The 23,247-nt window shown below is 43.9% G+C and overlaps 1 protein-coding gene across 6 annotated transcripts in view; it reads right to left on the bottom strand.

Moving 5' to 3' along the window:
* Positions 1-36: 36 nt before the first annotated feature.
* The window catches only part of LOC113161614 (calpain-1 catalytic subunit-like), a 35,206-nt gene continuing 11,995 nt past the window's right edge, over positions 37-23,247 (bottom strand). The window contains exons 1-23 of one of the 6 annotated variants that reach the window (XM_026359348.1): positions 15,267-15,372; positions 14,683-14,712; positions 14,124-14,364; positions 13,885-13,954; positions 12,120-12,238; positions 11,798-11,931; positions 11,254-11,422; positions 10,775-10,858; positions 10,608-10,693; positions 10,444-10,518; positions 10,207-10,367; positions 6,879-7,048; positions 6,758-6,769; positions 6,472-6,683; positions 6,354-6,393; positions 6,130-6,195; positions 5,937-5,994; positions 2,077-2,141; positions 1,767-1,835; positions 1,584-1,662; positions 1,388-1,501; positions 1,237-1,295; positions 37-1,110 (exon numbers count right to left, since the gene is read on the bottom strand). In XM_026359348.1, coding sequence (XP_026215133.1) covers positions 1,084-1,110; positions 1,237-1,295; positions 1,388-1,501; positions 1,584-1,662; positions 1,767-1,835; positions 2,077-2,141; positions 5,937-5,994; positions 6,130-6,195; positions 6,354-6,393; positions 6,472-6,683; positions 6,758-6,769; positions 6,879-7,048; positions 10,207-10,367; positions 10,444-10,518; positions 10,608-10,693; positions 10,775-10,858; positions 11,254-11,422; positions 11,798-11,931; positions 12,120-12,238; positions 13,885-13,954; positions 14,124-14,363 — 2,109 coding nt within the window. In that variant the 5' untranslated portion in view covers position 14,364; positions 14,683-14,712; positions 15,267-15,372 and the 3' untranslated portion in view covers positions 37-1,083. Of the gene's footprint in view, positions 1,111-1,236; positions 1,296-1,387; positions 1,502-1,583; positions 1,663-1,765; positions 1,836-2,076; positions 2,142-2,307; positions 2,373-5,936; positions 5,995-6,129; positions 6,196-6,353; positions 6,394-6,471; positions 6,684-6,757; positions 6,770-6,878; positions 7,049-10,206; positions 10,368-10,443; positions 10,519-10,607; positions 10,694-10,774; positions 10,859-11,253; positions 11,423-11,797; positions 11,932-12,119; positions 12,239-13,884; positions 13,955-14,123; positions 14,365-14,492; positions 14,863-15,266; positions 15,373-15,773; positions 15,964-16,050; positions 16,110-21,556; positions 21,674-23,247 lie in introns of those variants that run through there. The other 5 variants (XM_026359347.1, XM_026359345.1, XM_026359351.1 and 2 more) reach the window with 5 other exon arrangements.

Here is a 23,247-nt window from a genome sequence, read left to right as displayed (position 1 = left end):
ATGTTTTTCTTTTCCTGGTAGAAAACTAGTTTGTCTTTGTCATGGTCAAACCTCATTTCTGAATAAACCCTTGGAAAAACATGAAATAAAGAGGGACACCAGATGACTTCTACAGGTGTGTGAGCCACATGATGCAGGTGTAGTTAGTTTAAATCATACACAGACTCAGTTTGTGTTTCTCTGTTTAATATTACGAAGCCATCAATCAGTGATTGTATGACCGAGCTGAACCTGAACGCCTCGTCACATGAACACAGTGTTTGGCTTATAGCGCCACCTGCACTGTAGTAAATCCACTGCAGTGAACTGTCACACACAAAAGAAAAGTGCTCCTGGTTAACCTGAAGGTGATTTAAATCAGATTAATAATAAATTAACGTAAATATGAAAAGATTAAAACAGATACTGTGATTTTGACCGAAGCCTCAAGAGGTTTGATCGCCAAATAATAATATAGTTAATAATAAACTTCCTGTTTCTGGCAGCAGAATTCAGTGTAATACTGATGAAAGTGGTGTGAACATCTTTTAAAGCATAAGAGTAAAAAGAAACTGGTTCCAGTTTGACCTCATTTCTGGAAAAAATAATATTTTAAATGAAATACGTTTTAAAACTGCAAAACCGATTTTTTAGATTTTAACAAATATTTTTACATGTGAACGTTGATTTTAACAAACAAGAAACTAAAGCTGTGACTTGTGAAGTGACAGAGCAGCAGTTTATCAGAAACGTTTGCGCTTAAAGGATTTTTGCCTTTACATCGAAGTTTATCTCAGCTCAAGCTTCAGTTTATTCGTAATTCATCGTACGTGGCTAAATGTGTCCGTAGACATGTATGTATATGTAGTTTATGTTCACATGCGTTACGTGTCTCTGCAGTATATAACAGTACCCAGTAACTGGGCGTTACTGGTTTTACTGGTTCTCGTGTTTCAGTTCTGATCCTCCACACAGGAGACTGATGCTGTCAGTACAGAGCAGTGCTGCAGGAGTACTGCAGTAGTACTAAAGTAGTACTACAGTGGGACGTGTTAGCACTCAGGTCGGTTGTCGTTTATCCTGTTGGAGGCACTGGGAGTTTCTTCATCCACACATGCTCATACACAGCCACTGAGGAGACACAGAGACAAGGATCAGGTTTTACAGAGTCCCAGCTTTTTCCTCAGTTAAACACCAGTAAGGCAGCAGGTCCAGCAGTCAGCAGCTGGCTGCTCATCAGACTGTTAGGACTGATACCTCGCAGATGTTCAACTCTACTGTTCCTGTTGCGTCTTTGTCCAGCGCCTGGAAGGCCCCTGAGGAAAACCAGAAACACCACAGAACACGTGATGTCGACTTCAACACATCCTGAACCTGGTTTTAGCAGCACAGCAAGAACTGTACATACTGAACATGGACTCCAGTTTGACCAGGCAGCAGGTGAAGTTGTCGAAGTCGATGATCTCGTTGTCGGCGTATCGAGCGATCAGCATCTGGTACAGCTTGTTGTTGAGTTTGAACCCTGAGGACAGATCACAGGTTAGCGGCATCGAACACAGCAGGGGTCAAGAGATGCTGTGACGTTTAGCGTTAACGGGATTTACCGCCATTTTCCAAGGCCAGACGCATCTCGTAGGAGTTCATACAGCCCGATTTGTCCAGGTCGAACTCTCGGAAGATTCCCTGCAGAGGTAAAGCAGACAAGAGGCGTCTCACCTCTAAAAACTACAATACCCATGAGCCTCATCTGCTGTTGCTCTAAGCAGCTCAATGTCTTTAGGACTCACCAGCCACTTCCTGATCTTGTTCCAGATAATCTGAAACTCCACCAGGCCGAGCCTAGCGCTGCCGTCTTTCTGGGCTCAAGTCAAGGTCCCGACGTCTTTGTTTGAACGAGTGAAACTAGAATAAAATCATCTACTAAAAATATAATGTTAGTTCCTTTTTAATGTTTTAGTTCACCCATCATTAGTCCCGGCTTCTGTTCCAGCAGTGACTTGTTTCCATTTCACCCTGCAGGAAACCTTTCTGTTGGACTCTGGCAAAAACCAACCTCTGACCCTACCGAACCAGCAGACAGCAGCAGATTAAGGATACATCCATCAGGCTGATCATGGCCCTGCAGGACTCCATACTGAAACCGTCAGTCTGTAGATCTCGGTCTGTAAACAGCCACAGAAGAAGAAGAAGAACCAAACTGTCAGAACAGTGGATCTGGTTCCGTCTACAAACAACAGTGAGTGCACTCAGTGCTTCACTGGGCCCCAGCTACGTGAGGAAGGATACGACTTAAACCACACCACGTCCTTTGCTGTTGGTGTCACAAACCTGAAGGTTCTGTGTAGACAGGTTCCAAATCCTGGTCCTGATTCTCATCAAGTTTGACTGTCTGACTGGTAGAGGAGGAGGTGTCGCAGTTATTTACAATGATAAACTGACTATCGTACAAAAACATGTACACAAATTTAAAGCTTTTGCATGTCTTTATAGTAACATAACAAGTGTAGATACAGATATAAAGTCTGCTCAGCCGATACCGCTAATTATCATTTACAGACCCCCAGGGCCGTACTCTGAATTTCTTTGTGAATTTGCAGATTTCCTTTCTAACCTAGTTGTTTCTGTAGACAAAGCGTTAATTGCTGGAGATTTTAATATTCACTTTGAGAATCCAGAAGACCCTCTGAGAACAGCATTTATGTCCATATTGGACTCGCTAGGAGTAGATCAGTGTGTAGTAGGACCCACTCATAAAGCGGGTCACACCTTAGATTTAATAATATCCTTCGGTTTAAGTATAAGAAATTTACTTACGCTCCCACTGTCTGAAGTTATCTCAGACCACTATCTTGTTTCAACTACAGTGTGTCATATTAATAATGTATACTCAGCGCCGCGCTATCGCATTAAACGTACATTTACATCAACTACCGCACAGAGCTTTATCAGTAATCTTCCAGAGTTATCAACTTTGATTGGATCACCGTCTGACCCTACAGAACTAGACCAGGAGACTGAATATCTCGAGTCGTCATTACGTTATACCTTAGATAATGTAGTTCCAGTTAAAAGAAAAGTCATCAGAGATAAGAAACTTGCTCCTTGGTATAACGATGACACGCGCGCCTTAAAACAGACTACTCGAAAGTTAGAACGTAAATGGCGCCAAACTAAACTGTTAGTATTCCAGATAGCATGGATGGAGAGCATCCTGAACTATAAAAAGCTCTTAGTGCAGCTAGATCAACGTATCTCTCCACTCTTATAGAAAACAACAAAAATAACCCTAGATTTTTATTTAATACAGTAGCCAAATTAACTAGAAAGAAGACCACTGCAGATATCTCCACAACAACGTTGTGCAGTAGTGAGGACTTCATGAACTTTTTCAATAACAAAATTGTAAATATAAGGCAGAAAATTCAAGCTTAAAAACCAGACAATTTAGTTGACACAGGTGACGAGCTAACCTCAGCAGATCAGTACCTAGATTACTTTACTCCTCTTGAAGAGAATTAACTAATTTCACTCATCTCTTCTGCAAAATCTTCAACCTGTACATTAGACCCTATACCGACACACTTTCTAAAACAGATAGTGCCAGAAATAATAGAACCCCTGCTGACAATCATAAATTCCTCACTCAGCTGTGGGTATGTCCCAAAGTGTTTTAAATTAGCAGTTATTAAACCGCTAATCAAGAAACCTGATCTCGACCCCTGTCAGCTGTCTAATTACAGGCCGATATCAAACCTCCCCTTTATCTCTAAGATTCTCGAAAAGATAGTAGCTGGGCAGCTATCCTCGTATCTTCATAGAAATAACATACACAAACTCTATCAGTCAGGATTTAGGCCTCATCACAGCACAGAGACGGCACTTGTTAAAGTAGTAAATGACCTCCTATTGGCCTCTGATCAGGGTAGTGTCTCTATGCTTGTGCTACTCGACCTTAGTGCAGCTTTTGACACCATAGTATTCTCCTTCACAGATTAGAAAATGTTGTTGGAATTAAGGGAACGGCCCTCTCCTGGCTTAGGTCCTATTTGACTGATCGTTATCAGTATGTAGATCTAAATGGCGACTACACCACATGCTCTCCAGTGGAGTTTGGTGTTCCACAGGGCTCAGTTTTAGGCCCACAGCTTTTTTCCCCTCTACATGCTTCCTCTGGGCAACATTATCAGTAAGCATGGTATTAACTTTCATTGTTATGCTGACGACACACAGTTATATGTTTCATCAAAACCAGATGAGATCAAACAGCTTAATAAAGTTGAGCAATGTGTAAAGGATATACGAGACTGGATGTTAATTAACTTCCTTCTGCTAAATCCTGATAAGACAGAAGTACTAGTTATAGGATCATCTGCAGCTAGAAGCAAGATGTTAGACCACACCGTAACTCTAGATGGCCTTTCTGTTACATCTAGTGCAACAGTGAAAGACCTTGGTGTGATTCTAGATTCCAGTCTTTCATTTGAAGCTCATGTAGATAATGTCACCAGGACAGCTTTCTTTCACCTCAGAAATATTGCCAAGATAAGGAATATTTTGTCACTAAATGATGCAGAAATATTAGTCCATGCTTTCATCACCTCTAGGTTGGACTACTGTAATGCCTTACTGTCTGGCTGTTCAACCAGGTGCATAAACAAGCTTCAGTTAGTTCAGAATGCAGCAGCGAGAGTCCTCACTAGAACCAGAAGATATGAGCACATCACGCCTATCTTATCTACACTTCATTGGCTCACCGTGAAATTTCGCATCGATTTTAAAATACTACTTTTGACATTTAAAGCATTAAAAGGTCTTGCGCCGCAGTATCTAAGTGAACTGCTAGTGTCTTATGATCCACCACGCCTACTTCGATCAAAGGATGCTGGCTGCTTGTCAGTTCCTCATATCATAAAAACTACAGCTGGGGGCAGAGCTTTTTCTTACAAAGCCCCAAAGTTATGGAATAGCCTTCCAAATAGCGTTCGGGACTCAGACACAGTCTCAGTGTTTAAGTCTAGGCTGAAAACCTATTTATTTAGTCAAGCATTTTTGTAAATAGATTTGGGAAGGACTCATGGACGTAGAGCATTATGGTGAACTGGTATGTTTAGATGCTGTCTTCCCAACTCTCACTGATCACTCAGGTTTGTTGACGGTGAAGTGTTCGGTTGCTCTACATCCCAGGGAGTCCTCATGTCTGTGTTTCCTTCTGGCCCACCCTTTTAGTTAGGCTGTCATAATTAGTCCTGCCGGAGTCCCTGCTGCACTACACTAAATATACATGCACCTCCAACTTATCTGACTGTGATCACAACTAACTGCCGTCTCTCTTCTTCTCTTTCTCTCCCTCTCTCTTTTCCCTCTTCCTGTCTCTCGTCCTGATGCCCAACTTTTGGCTGGAGATCTCGTCACCTGGATCCACCGTCTGCCCTATGGGATGCGTTTGGAGGCTGGAGTTGGTCACACGCTACTATGAAGTCGGTCTTGGCCTCGGCGGTGGTCGGCAGCTGTTTCGACTCAACGCTCGATAGTCAAGGAATGGAACAAGTCTGCCTGCAATTAACTAACTGGACTCCACATTACCTTAAAGACATTAACTGTTATATTGGACTGCCTGCTGCCTACACAGCATGTAATCACCCATATGAGGATGGGTTCCCTGTTGAGTCTGGTTCTTCTCAAGGTTTCTTCCTGTTGCCTTCTCAGGGAGTTTTTCTTGCCACCGTCGCCCTCGGCTTGCTCATCAGGGACAATCTGATTATTATGATTCATACACATTCACTGTTCATGTACTGTTCTTTGGTTGTGTAAAGCTGCTTTGTGACAATGTCAATTGTAAAAAGCGCTCTACAAATAAAATTGCATTGAATTGAAGTTTGAGTAAGAAAACAAAACCACAGAAACCTGAACCAGCTGACCGCATTCCGGTACAAGTACGGACAACGAGCAGAACTCACGTTTGGACACGACTCGGTTCAGGATGGTCCTGAGCTCTTGGACCGAGATCTCCATGTCCTGACGAGACAGAATATTAAAATGAAGAAACATAGTAACGTTTGTGTGTTGTCAGTGTGTGTGTGTTGTTATTGTGTGTGTGTGTGTGTGTGTTGTTAGTCTGTGTGTGTTCCGTCATCTTCGTGCTGAACCCACGTCTCCGGACAGCTGAGCGAACATGGACCTGAAGGAGTCGTCGATGTCGCTCTCTGAGATTTCCTGCTGCACAGAAGAAGAAGAAGAAGATCAGGAAACATCCGAGGTCAAAGGTCACAAACAGAAAGTCTGGTCGTCCACGTGTTGTTAAAGAAAGTGAAAAGTGAACCAATGAGTGAACAGACGGCGATCAGACGGGATCCCGTTCTAAATATGGTCTTTACCTCGTCTTCGAAGTCGCCCACCACGTCGTCGCCCAGCTCCCTGCAGAGTTTCAAACACGTTACTTCAGAACGAGACGCGTTAAGACAGATTCGTCTTAATTCAATCCAACACACTCACTGGCTCTCAGACTGCTTCTCCGTGAACACCCGCAGGACGAAGTCGGCCTCCTTCGAGGGTTCAAAGGTCGAAGGGACGATCAGGTACTCGCCCGGGGGGAGGCGCAGCCTGGCGCTCACCTCCCGCAGGTTGATGAAGGTCTCGGAGCGAGCGCAGGAAGAGTGGCGCAGGAAGAAATCCTTCTTCATGTGGACGCTGGCACAGCCTCGGTACTGATGGACAGAGTGGGCTTTATTACCTGATGACCAGGCGGCTTTGAGAGTTTGACCTATGACCTGTGACTCACCTCCTCAGGGATCTGTGCAGGAGAAGCAAACAAAGGTGGAGCTAAGGGTGGTTACAGCACGGTTAGAGGGTTAGAGTTACTGTGTCTGCAGTATAAAGACCGACAGGACATGACCTCTGACCTCATAGATGGCGAAGCCGATGGTGTGCATGTCCTGTCCCTGGCGGCGGAAGCGGCGGCGGTCTTTTTGCATGAGAGCCACCAGGAAGCTGCAGGCTGTCTCGCCGTCATCGGGGTCGTCGTCCTCCTCCAGCAGACAGATCTTATACTGAGGGTTGATCCAGAACGTGTCTGCAGAGAGGCAGCAACATGGGACATGTAGTCCACCTGGGTTCAGGTTCAGGACTAAAGCAGCAGACAAACCAGTAGAGATTGTCCTCCACAGATTCAGATCCATGTGGTCTTCATCAGGCCTCTTTTACATCCACATTTACTGTAGGAGCCTAAACGCAGTCGATTGGTGATTACTGATGAGCACTACTCTGATTTAAAGTTGATATCTTCAACCTGCACATTAGACCCTATACCGACACACTTTCTAAAACAGATAGTGCCAGAAATAATAGAACCCCTGCTGACAATCATAAATTCCTCACTCAGCTGTGGGTATGTCCCAAAGTGTTTTAAATTAGCAGTTATTAAACCGCTAATCAAGAAACCTGATCTCGACCCCTGTCAGCTGTCAAATTACAGGCCGATATCAAACCTCCCCTTTATCTCTAAGATTCTCAAAAAGATAGTAGCTGGGCAGCTATCCTCGTATCTTCATAGAAATAACATACATGAACTCTATCAGTCAGGATTTAGGCCTCATCACAGCACAGAGACGGCACTTGTTAAAGTAGTAAATGACCTCCTATTGGCCGCTGATCAGGGTAGTGTCTCTATGCTTGTGCTACTCGATCTCAGTGCAGCTTTCGACACCATTGACCATAGTATTCTCCTTCACAGACTAGAAAATGTTGTTGGAATTAGGGGAACGGCCCTCTCCTGGCTTAGGTCCTATTTGACCGATCGTTATCAGTATGTAGATCTAAATGGCGATTACTCCACATGCTCTCCAGTGGAGTTTGGTGTTCCACAGGGTTCAGTTTTAGGCCCCCTGCTTTTTTCCCTCTACATGCTTCCTCTGGGCAACATTATCCGTAAACATGGTATTAACTTTCATTGTTATGCTGACGACACACAGTTATATGTTTCATCAAAACCAGATGAGATCAAACTGCTTAATAAAGTTGAGCAATGTGTAAAGGATATACGAGACTGGATGCTAATTAACTTCCTTCTGCTAAATCCTGATAAGACAGAAGTACTAGTTATAGGATCATCTGCAGCTAGAAGCAAGATGTTAGACCACACCGTAACTCTAGATGGCCTTTCCGTTACATCTAGTGCAACAGTCAAAGACCTTGGTGTGATTCTAGATTCCAGTCTTTCATTTGAAGCTCATGTAGATAATGTCACCAGGACAGCTTTCTTTCACCTCAGAAATATTGCCAAAATAAGGAATATTTTGTCACTAAATGATGCAGAAAAATTAGTCCATGCTTTCATCACCTCTAGGTTGGACTACTGTAATGCCTTACTGTCTGGCTGTTCAACCAGGTGCATAAACAAGCTTCAGTTAGTTCAGAATGCAGCAGCGAGAGTCCTCACTCGAACCAGAAGATATGAGCACATCACCCCTATCTTATCTACACTTCATTGGCTCCCCGTGAAATTTCGCATTGATTTTAAAATACTACTTTTGACATTTAAAGCATTAAATGGTCTTGCGCCGCATTATCTAAGTGAACTGCTAGTGTCTTATGATCCACCACGCCTACTTCGCTCAAAGGATGCTGGCTGCCTGTCAGTACCTCGTATCCTAAAAACTACAGCTGGGGGCAGAGCTTTTTCTTACAAAGCCCCAAAGTTATGGAATAGCCTTCCAAATAGCGTTCGGGACTCAGACACAGTCTCAGTGTTTAAGTCTAGGCTGAAAACCTACCTATTTAGTCAAGCATTTGAGTAAATAGATCTGGGAAGGACTCATGGACGTAGAGCATTATGGTGAACTGGTATGTTTAGATGCTGTCTTCCCAACTCTCACTGAGCACTCGGGTTTGTTGATGGTGAAGTGTTCGGTTGCTCTACATCCCAGTGCGCCCTCATGTCTGTGTTTTCTTCTGAACCCACCCTTTTAGTTAGGCTGTCATAATTAGTCCTGCCGGAGTCCCTGCTGCACTACACTAAATATACATTCCCCTAAAACTTTATCTGACTGTGAATACAACTAACTGCAATCTCTCCTCTTCTCTCTCTTTCCTTCTCCCTCTCTCTTTTCCCTCTTCCTGTCTCTCTGTCGAGCTACACGTCATTCCACTCTTTGCCCTCTGGTCCTGTCTGACTCGTCCTGATGCCCAACTTCTGGCTGGAGATCTCGTCGCTCGGATCCACCGTTTGCCCTTTGGGATGCGTTTGGAGACTGGATTGGACACAAGCTACTATGATGTCGGTCCCGGCCTCGGCGGACGTCGGAAGCTGTTTCTTGGAGGTCTCGACTCAACGCTCGATAGTCAAGGAATGGAACAAGTCTGCCTGCAATAACTAACTGGACTCCACATTAACTTAAAGACATTAACTGTTACACTGGACTGCCTGCTGCCTACACAGCATGTAATCACCCATATGAGGATGGGTTCCCTGTTGAGTCTGGTTCCTCTCAAGGTTTCTTCCTGTTGCCCTCTCAGGGAGTTTTTCCTTGCCACTGTCGCCCTCGGCTTGCTCATCAGGGACAATCACATTATTATGATTCTTACACATACACTGTTCATGTACTGTTCTTTGGTTGTGTAAAGCTGCTTTGTGACAATGTCAATTGTAAAAAGCGCTCTACAAATAAAATTGAATTGAATTGAATTGAATATGAGGAGGCGGCTTCGTGCTGCACATGAACTTTTACCTTGATAGAAAAAGGAGGAGGTCAGACGAGAGAAGAGTGGAGCCTCAGGTTTTAGACCTCGCTCTGTATCTCATGCGAATTTGTTCCGTTTTTTTCTTTGGATTATTCTGGATCCTGATAATCATTTAAAACATCATCCATTTTTGGACACGGAGAGACACGACTCGAGCGTCGAGCTGAGGCTTTGTACTACGTTCACACGTAGTTACTCATCAGACGCTTTATCCAAAGCGACTTCAGGGGAAGATATGTAAACCGAGGAGAAGAACCAAACATGCTGTGAGGTCTGAAACCTGCTGAAGCACTACAGGGCGTTCATTATTAATGTCTGGGCAAATTACAGAGAGTCAGAACCATTAAACCCATTAAAACCATTAAAACCAGTAAGTACCTGCAGCTCCATCAGAATTCCATCACGTCTAAGCAGCTTGTATCAGTGTTTCTTTAAAGTGGGAACACCTGGCTACTTATCTGTATCCACCCTCTTATGCCCCTCTGTCCTTACTGGGATGGTTTCTGCAGCCACCAGCGGTGCTTCCTCTCCTCCAGCCACCTTCAAACGCAACAGTGCTCCAGAAACGGGTGGAGTCCTGGCTGAGAGCGTCGGCAGTCAGGTTACAGATCTCCAACCTGGAGAACTGACGCAGAAACTCCTGGAAAGACATCCTGACATCGACAGACACAGTTTAACGTCTGCATCCTTTAAATTAGTTTCAGGTTGATCCTCGCAGTCCAGGCCTACCAGAACTCCCCGTCCTCCATCTTGCAGAGCATCTCGTCTTTCTCTGCAGAGTCGAGGGAGTTCCACTCTGAGGAGCTGACACAACAACACAAACATTTCTTCATGTGAAGTTTAACAAAGACAGATGACCTGTTAGACCACTGAAATAGTTTTAAAGCACTTACTTGTCGCTCCAGGCTCCGGTCCACTCCACCTGTCCCCAGGGGTTCCTGATCCGGATCAGACGCTCCTGCCGACCACGGTAGTCCACCTGCAGAGAGGACGACAAACCTGCAGAATGCGACACAAAGATCGATTAAGAGTTTAACACAGAGGAGAAGGCAGAGCTGACCTGTCGGAGTCCGGTCACTGAGTACGCGTGACCTTTAACCAGCTTCTTGAAGGTCACGGCCTCCATGTCGAAGGCACTGGTGATCTGAGGACGGAGCAGAGACTCAGCGAAAGACAGTTTCCACAATCAATGATCATTCACACTGTTGACATTTGGAAAACATGACCAGAGTCCAGCTGAAGAAAGTTAATGTTACAGCTGCAGAAGCTGGAAATGTTTCAGATAAACTTTGAGAGTTTTAATCAGAACTCGTTGGTGCCAGTCGATCAGCTGTAGCTAGTCAAGCTAGCTCCACAAGTTAGCTGCAGATTGGTTTTGAAAAGATGATCCTGTAAACGAGTGCAAGGTCTGGATTTGATGGCTACAAATTGAAATGATGCTAAAACTAATTAAAAGCCTTGTTTTTGCATTTTATTCAACGCTGTGAGGAAGTGTGATGAACTTAAATGAAGATAAATGATGGAACATGTGTGACTAACGTCGATAGAGCAGCCCAGCAGGGATCCTCTCTCCAGAGCTTTGCTGATGATACGATAAAGATCTTTGGGTGCTTTCTTTAGCTCGTACATCTCTGCAACACCACCTGTAAAATCCTCGAAACCTTCAGTGGTGCTGCCACCAGACAGCGCCTCGTACGAGCCGTTCAACCTCAAAACACAGAAACACAGAGGTGACACCAGCAGCAGCGAAGGTTCTTGCTACCATACAGAAATGTGTCGGAGAGCACGGCAGGAAACTGGATTTCACTGCTGTGTAGAAATCCAATTAGTTTCTGATTGTGATGTTTGTTTTTATCCAGACTTCTAAATGATTAAAATTTAATTTGAACTATGATCAAAAATATGTCAATATTTCACTCTCTGTTTCTTCACTGTGGGACAGTTTGATTTCAGCAGCATCATGTCTTTCTGTTCAAACCTCTGCATTCTGACAGTAACTAATAAAAAGTATTGGTCAGAAATTCTCCGACCACCTACGTATGTTCTGTGTGGCAGAGTAAGTGTTTGGTTGAGAGGATCTTACTTGGCGTAGGCCTTCTCCAGCAAGGCGCTCCAGAACTCGCTGCCTTCAGCCGAGTGGACAAACATCAGCTCTCCGTCTTTGACCGGCAGCCGGTCGTCGATCACCACGTCCACCCACTCCCCGAACTGCCAGAACTGCAGAGACAGAGGAGAGTCACCCTCTGCAGGTGGTGGTACACCTGCGTTACTCCCACAGGGGGATCTCACTGCTCACACATCTCTGATGGGAGAAAGACAGTCACCTGACAGGTGAAAGAATGTATATGTCTTTACACAGGTGAGTGGGTGTGGCCTCTGTCAGGTGTGAACAGGTGCAGTCTTACCTGGAAGTGGAAGATGCCAGCGTATTGGTGGGTAAAGCTCTGACCGTGAGGAACCACACGATGCAGCAGTCGTTCGTTCAGAGTCAGCGAGCCGATAGCAGCCAGCAGCCAGCAGTCTCCTGAAAAACCACCACGATGGATTCAGCTCCACAGTGAACTGGGTCTGGACCTGGACCTTCCTGTTCATTATACTACTGTGTGTTTTAGCAGGTTGTGTAATTAATGTAGCCACATATTTGTATATTTGTGTTGAGACGCTGTCAGACGCCCACAGATCAGCACAGACAGCTGTTCCCTACGCCGGTTTCTTAGCGAGGTTGTAACCAATCACAGAACCCTGTACGTTACATGGCAACGACAAACGGCACCGTGTAGGAATCAGGTGCACGTCAGTATTTCACACGTTGGGTGGACCGCTTTCCTGTCTCGTCTGCGTTTAACACGGTAAGTTGGTCGCAGGATTTCTGAAACACCATCATTTAGTGGCCTCACTGACATCACATCACATCAGACAATGATGAAGAACAGAGGCCCCTCTCTGACAGGAAGTGTTTGTGCTGCAGCAGTTTGTTAATGTGCAGACTCCATTATCCTGAACACACTAATGGTCTGTGGGGACACACTAATGCTAAGCTAAACGCTAACACCAACAACAACATTAGCTAGTTGAGCATTAAGCTGCTAATGGTTCCTGCTAATGGAATTCCTCTTAACCAATCAATACAAGGTCAGAAGGGATGTCTGAGTGCTGCTTTCAGGTGCACCTCGTACAATTCAGCTTCTCAAATCTGTTTTTGATACATGTTTTGCTGATAAGCTAAAGCTCAGTTTATCTTGTACCTGGTTATATAACATATTTATATTATACCTAAATTATAACAACTAAATGTTGCCTCCTGTACAGTACACTGTCTAACTGCAGTATTAGTTTTATAATTGTCAAATGACATCTGATTCTCGCCTTCACTGCTGATTTGATTAATAATATTTTTCTCTGTGTCAATGTTTAGTTTTTTTTAAATGTTGTATTAGAGAAGTGAACACAGAGCTCTGACAGCTAACTGATCATATCTAATCTAATTTAATCTGATCTGATCTGATCTAATCTAATTTAATCTGACTTAATCTAATTTAATCTGATCTAATCTAATTTAATCTGATCTAAACTAATCTGATCTGATCTAATCTAAACTAATTTAATCTAATTTAATCTGACCTAATCTAATTTAATAAAATTTAATCTGATCTAATCTAGTCGGGGTCATACCAATCATTCTTGTCCAGGCCTGTGTTTACACCTCCATCCCCCCCACACACACATAGGACTCCACCCGGTCGTTTTTTGTCCTGTGGATGCTGGACAGGATCCAGATAAATATTTGTTCTGATAAAACCTCTGCACCAACACAGTAATGATGTGAATTCAGGACAAATGTGTCCAGTCGGAGATCACTGGACAAACCAACACTTGGTTCCTAAAACCTGGGCACACACAGCACCACATCCACACAGTCAACGGGTCTCTGTCAGAACCCGTTGGACCCTGTTTAGTCTGTCACATGCAGCTGGTCGGTCTCCTAGCAACAGTCGTCACGGAAATTAAACCCCACACACGCTGACACGTTTCGTCCCTATTGGGGACTTTACACTGACTTCATGACCAATCAGCTGATCATTAGCGCGTTCTCATCAGGGTATGTTTGGTATTCACACCTTTAAAAGTGAACAGTGGACCCTGGTCGTCACAGGAAGCGGACACACTCACCCAGCGCTCCCTGACAGATGTCGGTTCTGGTGGCTCCGCCCACGATGAACTGAGGGTCCGCTGTCAGCTCCTGGAACAGCCAATCACAGACAGCCGCTCTGTATGACCATACGTCACGTTTCATGTATGAACTCTGGTTTTGGTCTGACTCAAACTGTTTCTTCAGAACTCTGAGAACTATGAATCTGGGTTCTGTTGTAGGGCTCTGGTTAGAACACTAGAACAGTTCTGGTTCTCACCGTTGGTCTCTTCCACTCCACCCCTTTGGTTTTGGCAGTGAAAGGTCCGAGTTCCTTGAAGCCCAGGGAGGACGGCTCTGCGGGGAACAACGGATCCTGGAACAGGGACCCATTTTGGAGACACCCCTCCTTCAGGGCCTGGTAGTCCTGGTTGAGGTATTGCATGGCCTGCTGGACTGAGCCCAGACCTCCGGCCCTCTGCCGGTCCTTCTGGATTCGTCCCGACACACCTACAAACATCCTGACCCACAACACATCAGAAAACTTGATCAACATCAGAACAGCAGGTTCCGTGGAACTCAGCATAAGCTGGTCCAGGTCCAGGACCAGGTTTAAACATTCTGGTTGTCCTCAGACTTATCCGCTAACCTCAGCTGTGTTAGCATGTTAGCACTGTCACTGTGCACATGTTAGCATGCTGTTAGCATTTAGCTGAAACCCCCGCTGGGTGTAATCCCGGTTCCTCAGACTCTGGTGGACTCTGGTGGACTCTTGACACTCTGTGGTTTAAATTGGACCAACTGGTCCCATTACGGGAACAGTAAACATGCACATGTACCTGAGCTCTGTCCACTGGTCTGACTGGAACCTGAGAGGAAACAGAAAGTGGTTAGTGACAGTTTACTGGGGATCTCCACCTGGTTCTGACTGTTTTTGGTTCCACGTGATCACAGAACTGTGCAGAACCATGCGAAGGGAAATGTCTACAATGAAGAACTGGTGACGGATCAGAACTGGTTCAATTTCAAACCAGTGACAACTACTACCGATTCTGGTCTCGGACTCTGGACCTCTTAGTTCAAGAACCCTGATTACTGAAGGGAATTTAATCGATCAGCTGGATCTGGTCTGAGACTGGACTGAACATCACACCTGAAGCTCAGTCTGACTCTCTGAGAAAAATATTAAATTCATCTGCTGATAAATTTGAGATGATGTCAGCGTGACGCAGAGGGAGGACGTCTCCGATTGGTTAATAAACCCGGTGATGTAATCACTTTAGTTTCTGCTTAATCGACGTGAAAACAGACAAGACAGCTGATCCGGACTCACGCTCCTGCTGAGTATCAATAAACAGTTTCACAGACCCGTTCGGACCAGTTCAGACCAGGACTCCCAGTGGAATCCGCCACAGACACTCACCCGGCGAGTCTCGGTCCTCGGATCTCTGGATGCGGGGCAGCAGCTGCTCTGTGTGCAGCAGAGGATCCGGACGCTGAAGTGGGGCTGGTTTGGATGCTGGAGGCTGTCGGGGGCACTTTGCTGCAGTACCGAGCCCCGCCCTGCGGGAGGGGCGGGGCTACATCACCAGCACAGTATGGACCAGTTAAAGAGACCAAACCCCCCCCCCCCCCCCCCCAGTAACATCTGGTTCAGACCCACTGACGTCACATGCAACAAAGACACAATCAGCTGTTGAACTGATTTATTGTGTGTCTGCAGCAGGAAGCGGATCTGGATTCTTCATCCGGTCTCTGATTTCATGATTTCACCACTTTTCATCCTCGGCTTTTGCTTTGGTGACGTCACAGTAGCTCTAACTCTAAGCTCTAACTTCAATTAATGCAGTTAAAGATGTGAACACACACTCAAACCACTCGCAGCAACATTTGCAGATTTGTCGAGATGTGTGTAAAAATGGAAGCTCAGCACGTTGTGGGAATCGTTTATTGACTTTCTGTCACCTCTCACTCAGGTAGTGTAGAATAAAACATGAGCGTCACATCGAAAACGTCAGGAGTGAAACAAAGAAGAGAAACAGGAAGATGCTGCTGCTGCATCAGCGAAGCTCCGGACACACACACAACGCCGCGGCTCAGATCATGGAGAAGTTGATCCACTGCAGACAGACACAGAGAAAACATGTCAACACCTGAACCGGTTTACCTGCTGCTGCCGAATCACTGTTAGCGTGTTTCACTCTCACCTGGTTAAAGTTGAGCTCGATGGAGCCAGTGTTCTGAGGATCCAGCTGCTTGAAGATCTCTGAGGAGGAAGACGGATCAGAGTCAGAGGACGAGGACATTTAATACTGAACTAGACACTTATTATTGTATTGTGAGGATCTGCAGCCACAGTTTAACCGTCACTCTTCAGCAGAATGTGGAGGAAATTCAAGGGTCACGTTTTTAAATTCATTACACAATTTATTGTTATGATGTCACCTGGAGGAGAGTTTAATTCTGATGATGTCACCTGGAGGAGAGTTTAATTCTGATGATGTCACCTGGAGGAGAGTTTAATTCTCATGATGTCACCAGGAGGAGCCTTTTCTTACAAAGCCCCAAAGTTATGGAATAGCCTTCCAAATAGCGTTCGGGACTCAGACACAGTCTCAGTGTTTAAGTCTAGGCTGAAAACCTATTTATTTAGTCAAGCATTTGAGTAAATAGATCTGGGAAGGACTCATGGACGTAGAGCATTATGGTGAACTGGTATGTTTAGATGCTGTCTTCCCAACTCTCACTGATCACTCAGGTTTGTTGATGGTGATTCCTTCTGGCCCACCCTTTTAGTTAGGCTGTCATAATTATTCCTGCCGGAGTCCCTGCTGCACTACACTAAATATACATTCCCCTAAAACTTTATCTGACTGTGAATACAACTAACTGCAATCTCTCCTCTTCTCTCTCTTTCCTTCTCCCTCTCTCTTTTCCCTCTTCCTGTCTCTCTGTCGAGCTACACGTCATTCCACCCTTTGCCCTCTGGACCTGTCTGACTCGTCCTGATGCCCAACTTCTGGCTGGAGATCTCATCGCCTGGATCCACCGTTTGCCCAATGGGATGCGTTTGGAGACTGGAGTTGGCCAGACTCTACTATGGTCGGTTTTGCCCTCGGCGGACGTCGGAAGCCGTTTCTAGGAGGTCTTGACTCAACGCTCGATAGTCAAGGAATGGAACAAGTCTGCCTGCAATTAACTAACTGGACTCCACATTAACTTAAAGACATTAACTGTTATATTGGACTGCCTGCTGCCTACACAGCATGTAATCACCCATATGAGGATGGGTTCCCTGTAGAGTCTGGTTCCTCTCAAGGTTTCTTCCTGTTTCCTTCTCAGGGAGTTTTTTCTTGCCACTGACGCCCTCGGCTTGCTCATCAGGGACAATCTGATTATTATGATTCATACACGTTCACTGTTCATGTACTGTTCTTTGGTTGTGTAAAGCTGCTTTGTGACAATGTCAATTGTAAAAAGCGCTCTACAAATAAAATTGAATTGAATTGAATTGAATCACCAGGAGGAGAGTTTAATTCTGATGATGTCACCTGGAGGAGAGTTTAATTCTAATGATGTCACCTGGAGGAGTTTAATTCTGATGATGTCACCTGGAGGAGAGTTTAATTCTAATGATGTCACCTAGAGCAGAGATTAATTCTAATGATGTCACCTAGAGCAGAGATTAATTCTAATGATGTCACCTGGAGGAGAGTTTAATTCTGATGATGTAACCTGGAGGAGAGTTTAATTCTGATGATGTAACCTGGAGGAGAGTTTAATTCTGATGATGTCACCTGGAGGAGAGTTTAATTCTGATGATGTCACTTGGAGGAGAGTTTAATTCTGATGATTTCATCTGGAGGAGAGTTTAATTCTGATGATTTCACCTGGAGGAGAGTTTAATTCTAATGTCACCTGGAGGAGAGTTTAATTCTAATGATGTCACCTGGAGGAGAGTTTAATTCTGATGATGTCACCTGGAGGAGAGTTTAATTCTGATGATGTCACCTGGAGGAGAGTTTAATTCTGATGATGTCACCTGGAGGAGAGTTTAATTCTGATGATGTCACCTGGAGGAGAGTTTAATTCTCATGATGTCACCAGGAGGAGCCTTTTCTTACAAAGCCCCAAAGTTATGGAATAGCCTTCCAAATAGCGTTCGGGACTCAGACACAGTCTCAGTGTTTAAGTCTAGGCTGAAAACCTATTTATTTAGTCAAGCATTTGAGTAAATAGATCTGGGAAGGACTCATGGACGTAGAGCATTATGGTGAACTGGTATGTTTAGATGCTGTCTTCCCAACTCTCACTGATCACTCAGGTTTGTTGATGGTGATTCCTTCTGGCCCACCCTTTTAGTTAGGCTGTCATAATTATTCCTGCCGGAGTCCCTGCTGCACTACACTAAATATACATTCCCCTAAAACTTTATCTGACTGTGAATACAACTAACTGCAATCTCTCCTCTTCTCTCTCTTTCCTTCTCCCTCTCTCTTTTCCCTCTTCCTGTCTCTCTGTCGAGCTACACGTCATTCCACCCTTTGCCCTCTGGACCTGTCTGACTCGTCCTGATGCCCAACTTCTGGCTGGAGATCTCATCGCCTGGATCCACCGTTTGCCCAATGGGATGCGTTTGGAGACTGGAGTTGGCCAGACTCTACTATGGTCGGTTTTGCCCTCGGCGGACGTCGGAAGCCGTTTCTAGGAGGTCTTGACTCAACGCTCGATAGTCAAGGAATGGAACAAGTCTGCCTGCAATTAACTAACTGGACTCCACATTAACTTAAAGACATTAACTGTTATATTGGACTGCCTGCTGCCTACACAGCATGTAATCACCCATATGAGGATGGGTTCCCTGTAGAGTCTGGTTCCTCTCAAGGTTTCTTCCTGTTTCCTTCTCAGGGAGTTTTTCTTGCCACTGACGCCCTCGGCTTGCTCATCAGGGACAATCTGATTATTATGATTCATACACGTTCACTGTTCATGTACTGTTCTTTGGTTGTGTAAAGCTGCTTTGTGACAATGTCAATTGTAAAAAGCGCTCTACAAATAAAATTGAATTGAATTGAATTGAATCACCAGGAGGAGAGTTTAATTCTGATGATGTCACCTGGAGGAGAGTTTAATTCTAATGATGTCACCTGGAGGAGTTTAATTCTGATGATGTCACCTGGAGGAGAGTTTAATTCTAATGATGTCACCTAGAGCAGAGATTAATTCTAATGATGTCACCTAGAGCAGAGATTAATTCTAATGATGTCACCTAGAGCAGAGATTAATTCTAATGATGTCACCTGGAGGAGAGTTTAATTCTGATGATGTAACCTGGAGGAGAGTTTAATTCTGATGATGTAACCTGGAGGAGAGTTTAATTCTGATGATGTCACCTGGAGGAGAGTTTAATTCTGATGATGTCACTTGGAGGAGAGTTTAATTCTGATGATTTCATCTGGAGGAGAGTTTAATTCTGATGATTTCACCTGGAGGAGAGTTTAATTCTAATGTCACCTGGAGGAGAGTTTAATTCTAATGATGTCACCTGGAGGAGAGTTTAATTCTGATGATGTCACCTGGAGGAGAGTTTAATTCTGATGATGTCACCTGGAGGAGAGTTTAATTCTGATGATGTAACCTGGAGGAGAGTTTAATTCTGATGATGTCACCTGGAGGAGAGTTTAATTCTGATGATGTCACTTGGAGGAGAGTTTAATTCTGATGATTTCATCTGGAGGAGAGTTTAATTCTGATGATTTCACCTGGAGGAGAGTTTAATTCTAATGTCACCTGGAGGAGAGTTTAATTCTAATGATGTCACCTGGAGGAGAGTTTAATTCTGATGATTTCACCTGGAGGAGAGTTTAATTCTAATGTAACCTGGAGGAGAGTTTAATTCTAATGATGTCACCTGGAGGAGAGTTTAATTCTGATGATTTCACCTGGAGGAGAGTTTAATTCTAATGATGTCACCTGGAGGAGAGTTTAATTCTAATATCACCTGGAGGAGAGTTTAATTCTAATGATGTAACCTGGAGGAGAGTTTAATTCTAATGATGTAACCTGGAGGAGAGTTTAATTCTAATGATGTCACCTGGAGGAGAGTTTAATTCTGATGATTTCACCTGGAGGAGAGTTTAATTCTGATGATTTCACCTGGAGGAGAGTTTAATTCTAATGATGTCACCTGGAGGAGAGTTTAATTCTAATGATGTCACCTGGAGGAGAGTTTAATTCTGATGATGTAACCTGGAGGAGAGTTTAATTCTGATGATGTCACCTGGAGGAGAGTTTAATTCTGATGATGTCACTTGGAGGAGAGTTTAATTCTGATGATTTCATCTGGAGGAGAGTTTAATTCTGATGATTTCACCTGGAGGAGAGTTTAATTCTAATGTCACCTGGAGGAGAGTTTAATTCTAATGATGTCACCTGGAGGAGAGTTTAATTCTAATGATGTCACCTGGAGGAGAGTTTAATTCTGATGATGTAACCTGGAGGAGAGTTTAATTCTGATGATTTCACCTGGAGGAGAGTTTAATTCTGATGATGTCACCTGGAGGAGAGTTTAATTCTGATGATGTCACTTGGAGGAGAGTTTAATTCTGATGATTTCATCTGGAGGAGAGTTTAATTCTGATGATTTCACCTGGAGGAGAGTTTAATTCTAATGTCACCTGGAGGAGAGTTTAATTCTAATGATGTAACCTGGAGGAGAGTTTAATTCTAATGATGTCACCTGGAGGAGAGTTTAATTCTGATGATTTCACCTGGAGGAGAGTTTAATTCTGATGATTTCACCTGGAGGAGAGTTTAATTCTGATGATTTCACCTGGAGGAGAGTTTAATTCTAATGATGTCACCTGGAGGAGAGTTTAATTCTAATGATGTCACCTGGAGGAGAGTTTAATTCTGATGATTTCACCTGGAGGAGAGTTTAATTCTGATGATTTCACCTGGAGGAGAGTTTAATTCTAATGTAACCTGGAGGAGAGTTTAATTCTAATGATGTCACCTGGAGGAGAGTTTAATTCTGATGATTTCACCTGGAGGAGAGTTTAATTCTAATGATGTCACCTGGAGGAGAGTTTAATTCTAATATCACCTGGAGGAGAGTTTAATTCTAATGATGTAACCTGGAGGAGAGTTTAATTCTAATGATGTCACCTGGAGGAGAGTTTAATTCTGATGATTTCACCTGGAGGAGAGTTTAATTCTAATGATGTCACCTGGAGGAGAGTTTAATTCTGATGATGTCACCTGGAGGAGAGTTTAATTCTGATGATGTCACCTGGAGGAGAGTTTAATTCTAATGATGTAACCTGGAGGAGAGTTTAATTCTAATGATGTCACCTGGAGGAGAGTTTAATTCTGATGATTTCACCTGGAGGAGAGTTTAATTCTAATGTAACCTGGAGGAGAGTTTAATTCTAATGATGTCACCTGGAGGAGAGTTTAATTCTGATGATTTCACCTGGAGGAGAGTTTAATTCTAATGATGTCACCTGGAGGAGAGTTTAATTCTAATGATGTAACCTGGAGGAGAGTTTAATTCTAATGATGTCACCTGGAGGAGAGTTTAATTCTGATGATGTAACCTGGAGGAGAGTTTAATTCTGATGATGTAACCTGGAGGAGAGTTTAATTCTAATGTCACCTGGAGGAGAGTTTAGTACCGTTGGCCTGTATCCATTAGCTGAACGTTTTACTTACTGAACATCATCTCCAGCCTCATCAGACAACAAACGAAGTCATCAAACTCGATGGTCAGGTCCGTGTCAGCGTATCGAGCCACCAGCACCTGGTGAATGGCGTTGTTGAGAGTGAAACCTGAAGGAGAAGGACAGGTGGAGTCAGTGCCAGGACATATGTACCTTCATCAAGCTAATGCCAACACCTACAACATCCTGTTGTCAGTTTTATAAAACACAGAAATGTTCAAGGTGTTAATAGCGACATTAGCATGAAGCTGTTTGAACAGAGTGATGCTAAAGCTAACAGAACTGCTAATGCTACTGAGTCCTCTATTAATAATACAGTGATTCAAGGGAAATTAATGGATTTAATGTCTGTATTAAAAATATTTGGGTGATATGAACATTTCAACATGAGAGAATAAGTTCATCTTCAGGTTTCCTGTGGTTTCCTTCTAATCTGGTTATTTCAAAGTTTAACTCTCACCTGGTGTTTTTATACAGGTGTGTTAATGGCAACAAATTCAGTGACATGATTTTATTCTTATTGTTGTTGTTAATTATTATTATGGTGTTAATGACATGACAACAAAAAAGTTGCTAAATTTATTTGAAACACAATATCTAGTTATTTAAAAATCTTCTCAACTTTGATCCATTCAGCTAATGCTAATGCTAACTCTACTAACAGTAGATGTTAGTTCCCAAGGCTTCACGTCACTAGGTCGTAAACACACGATGATCACATCAGATCAAACGATGATCCTAGAAATCAATGAGGAACACGACTGATGAACATTTACTGGAAACAAAACTGGATCCACCAGTTACTGAACACACAGGTTCATATACTTTTACTACACAGAGTAAATAAATGAACATTTGTCATTTGTGTCTCTTTAGCCAACTGTGTTCATCTAGTTGTTCCTCTGGTTTTAGAACCAGCACAAAGAGCAGGACAGCGATGTGGACCAGCAGAGCAGCCGTGACCAGTTGGTCATGAGATGTGAGGTCACAACATCTGAGTCTTGGGAACTAAAACGTAGAAATCAGAGCTGTATATTCAGATTGGTCGGTGCTTCTACACTGTTAATGCTAACACTGCTGGTAACAAACCCACTGTTTGTCCATTCGGGTGTGACGTACCATCATCATCAGTGTACTGACAGTAAAGTGTGGAGGTGGAGAGAGTCCAGACAGCAGCAGCAGCAGAGAGAAACACAAACACGGTTATTTCAGTGGAGCGAGAGAAAAACCCTGAAAGACGTTAGTGAGCAGAGAAAGAGCAGACTGATTCCTCACATGGCTCAGAGGCACACACTACCGTACCAACAGTACTACATCTCTGCAGTCTAACCAGAGTTTCCCTCTAATGGGAGAGTGAGCCGATCAAAGTGAAGTTAAACACGCTGAGCTGTTTCTCTGGAAGCATCTGATCGATCTGATGGATTTTAAACGTGGATAGGAAGAGGAAACGTCCTCAGAGTCCTAACTCAGCGTGACTGGAACTGATGCTAATATGAGTGAGTGCGACTTCCACTTCCTGCAGTGGTCCTGTAATGTGAACATGCAACAAGCAGCGTAGAGGTCAGAGGTCATTCACTGACAAAGCAGAGGAGGCAAATGCTGCTGCACCACCTGAGTGACCCCCACACTGAGCGAAGACAGAAACACATGTAGAAAAACACATTGTTTCAGACTCCAACATCA

The sequence above is a fragment of the Anabas testudineus genome, chromosome 1, assembly GCF_900324465.2.
Source record: "Anabas testudineus chromosome 1, fAnaTes1.2, whole genome shotgun sequence".
Classification (NCBI taxonomy): Eukaryota; Metazoa; Chordata; class Actinopteri; order Anabantiformes; family Anabantidae; genus Anabas; species Anabas testudineus.
Note: the sequence above shows the minus strand (reverse complement) of the source record. Positions and strands in the feature narration are given on the sequence as shown.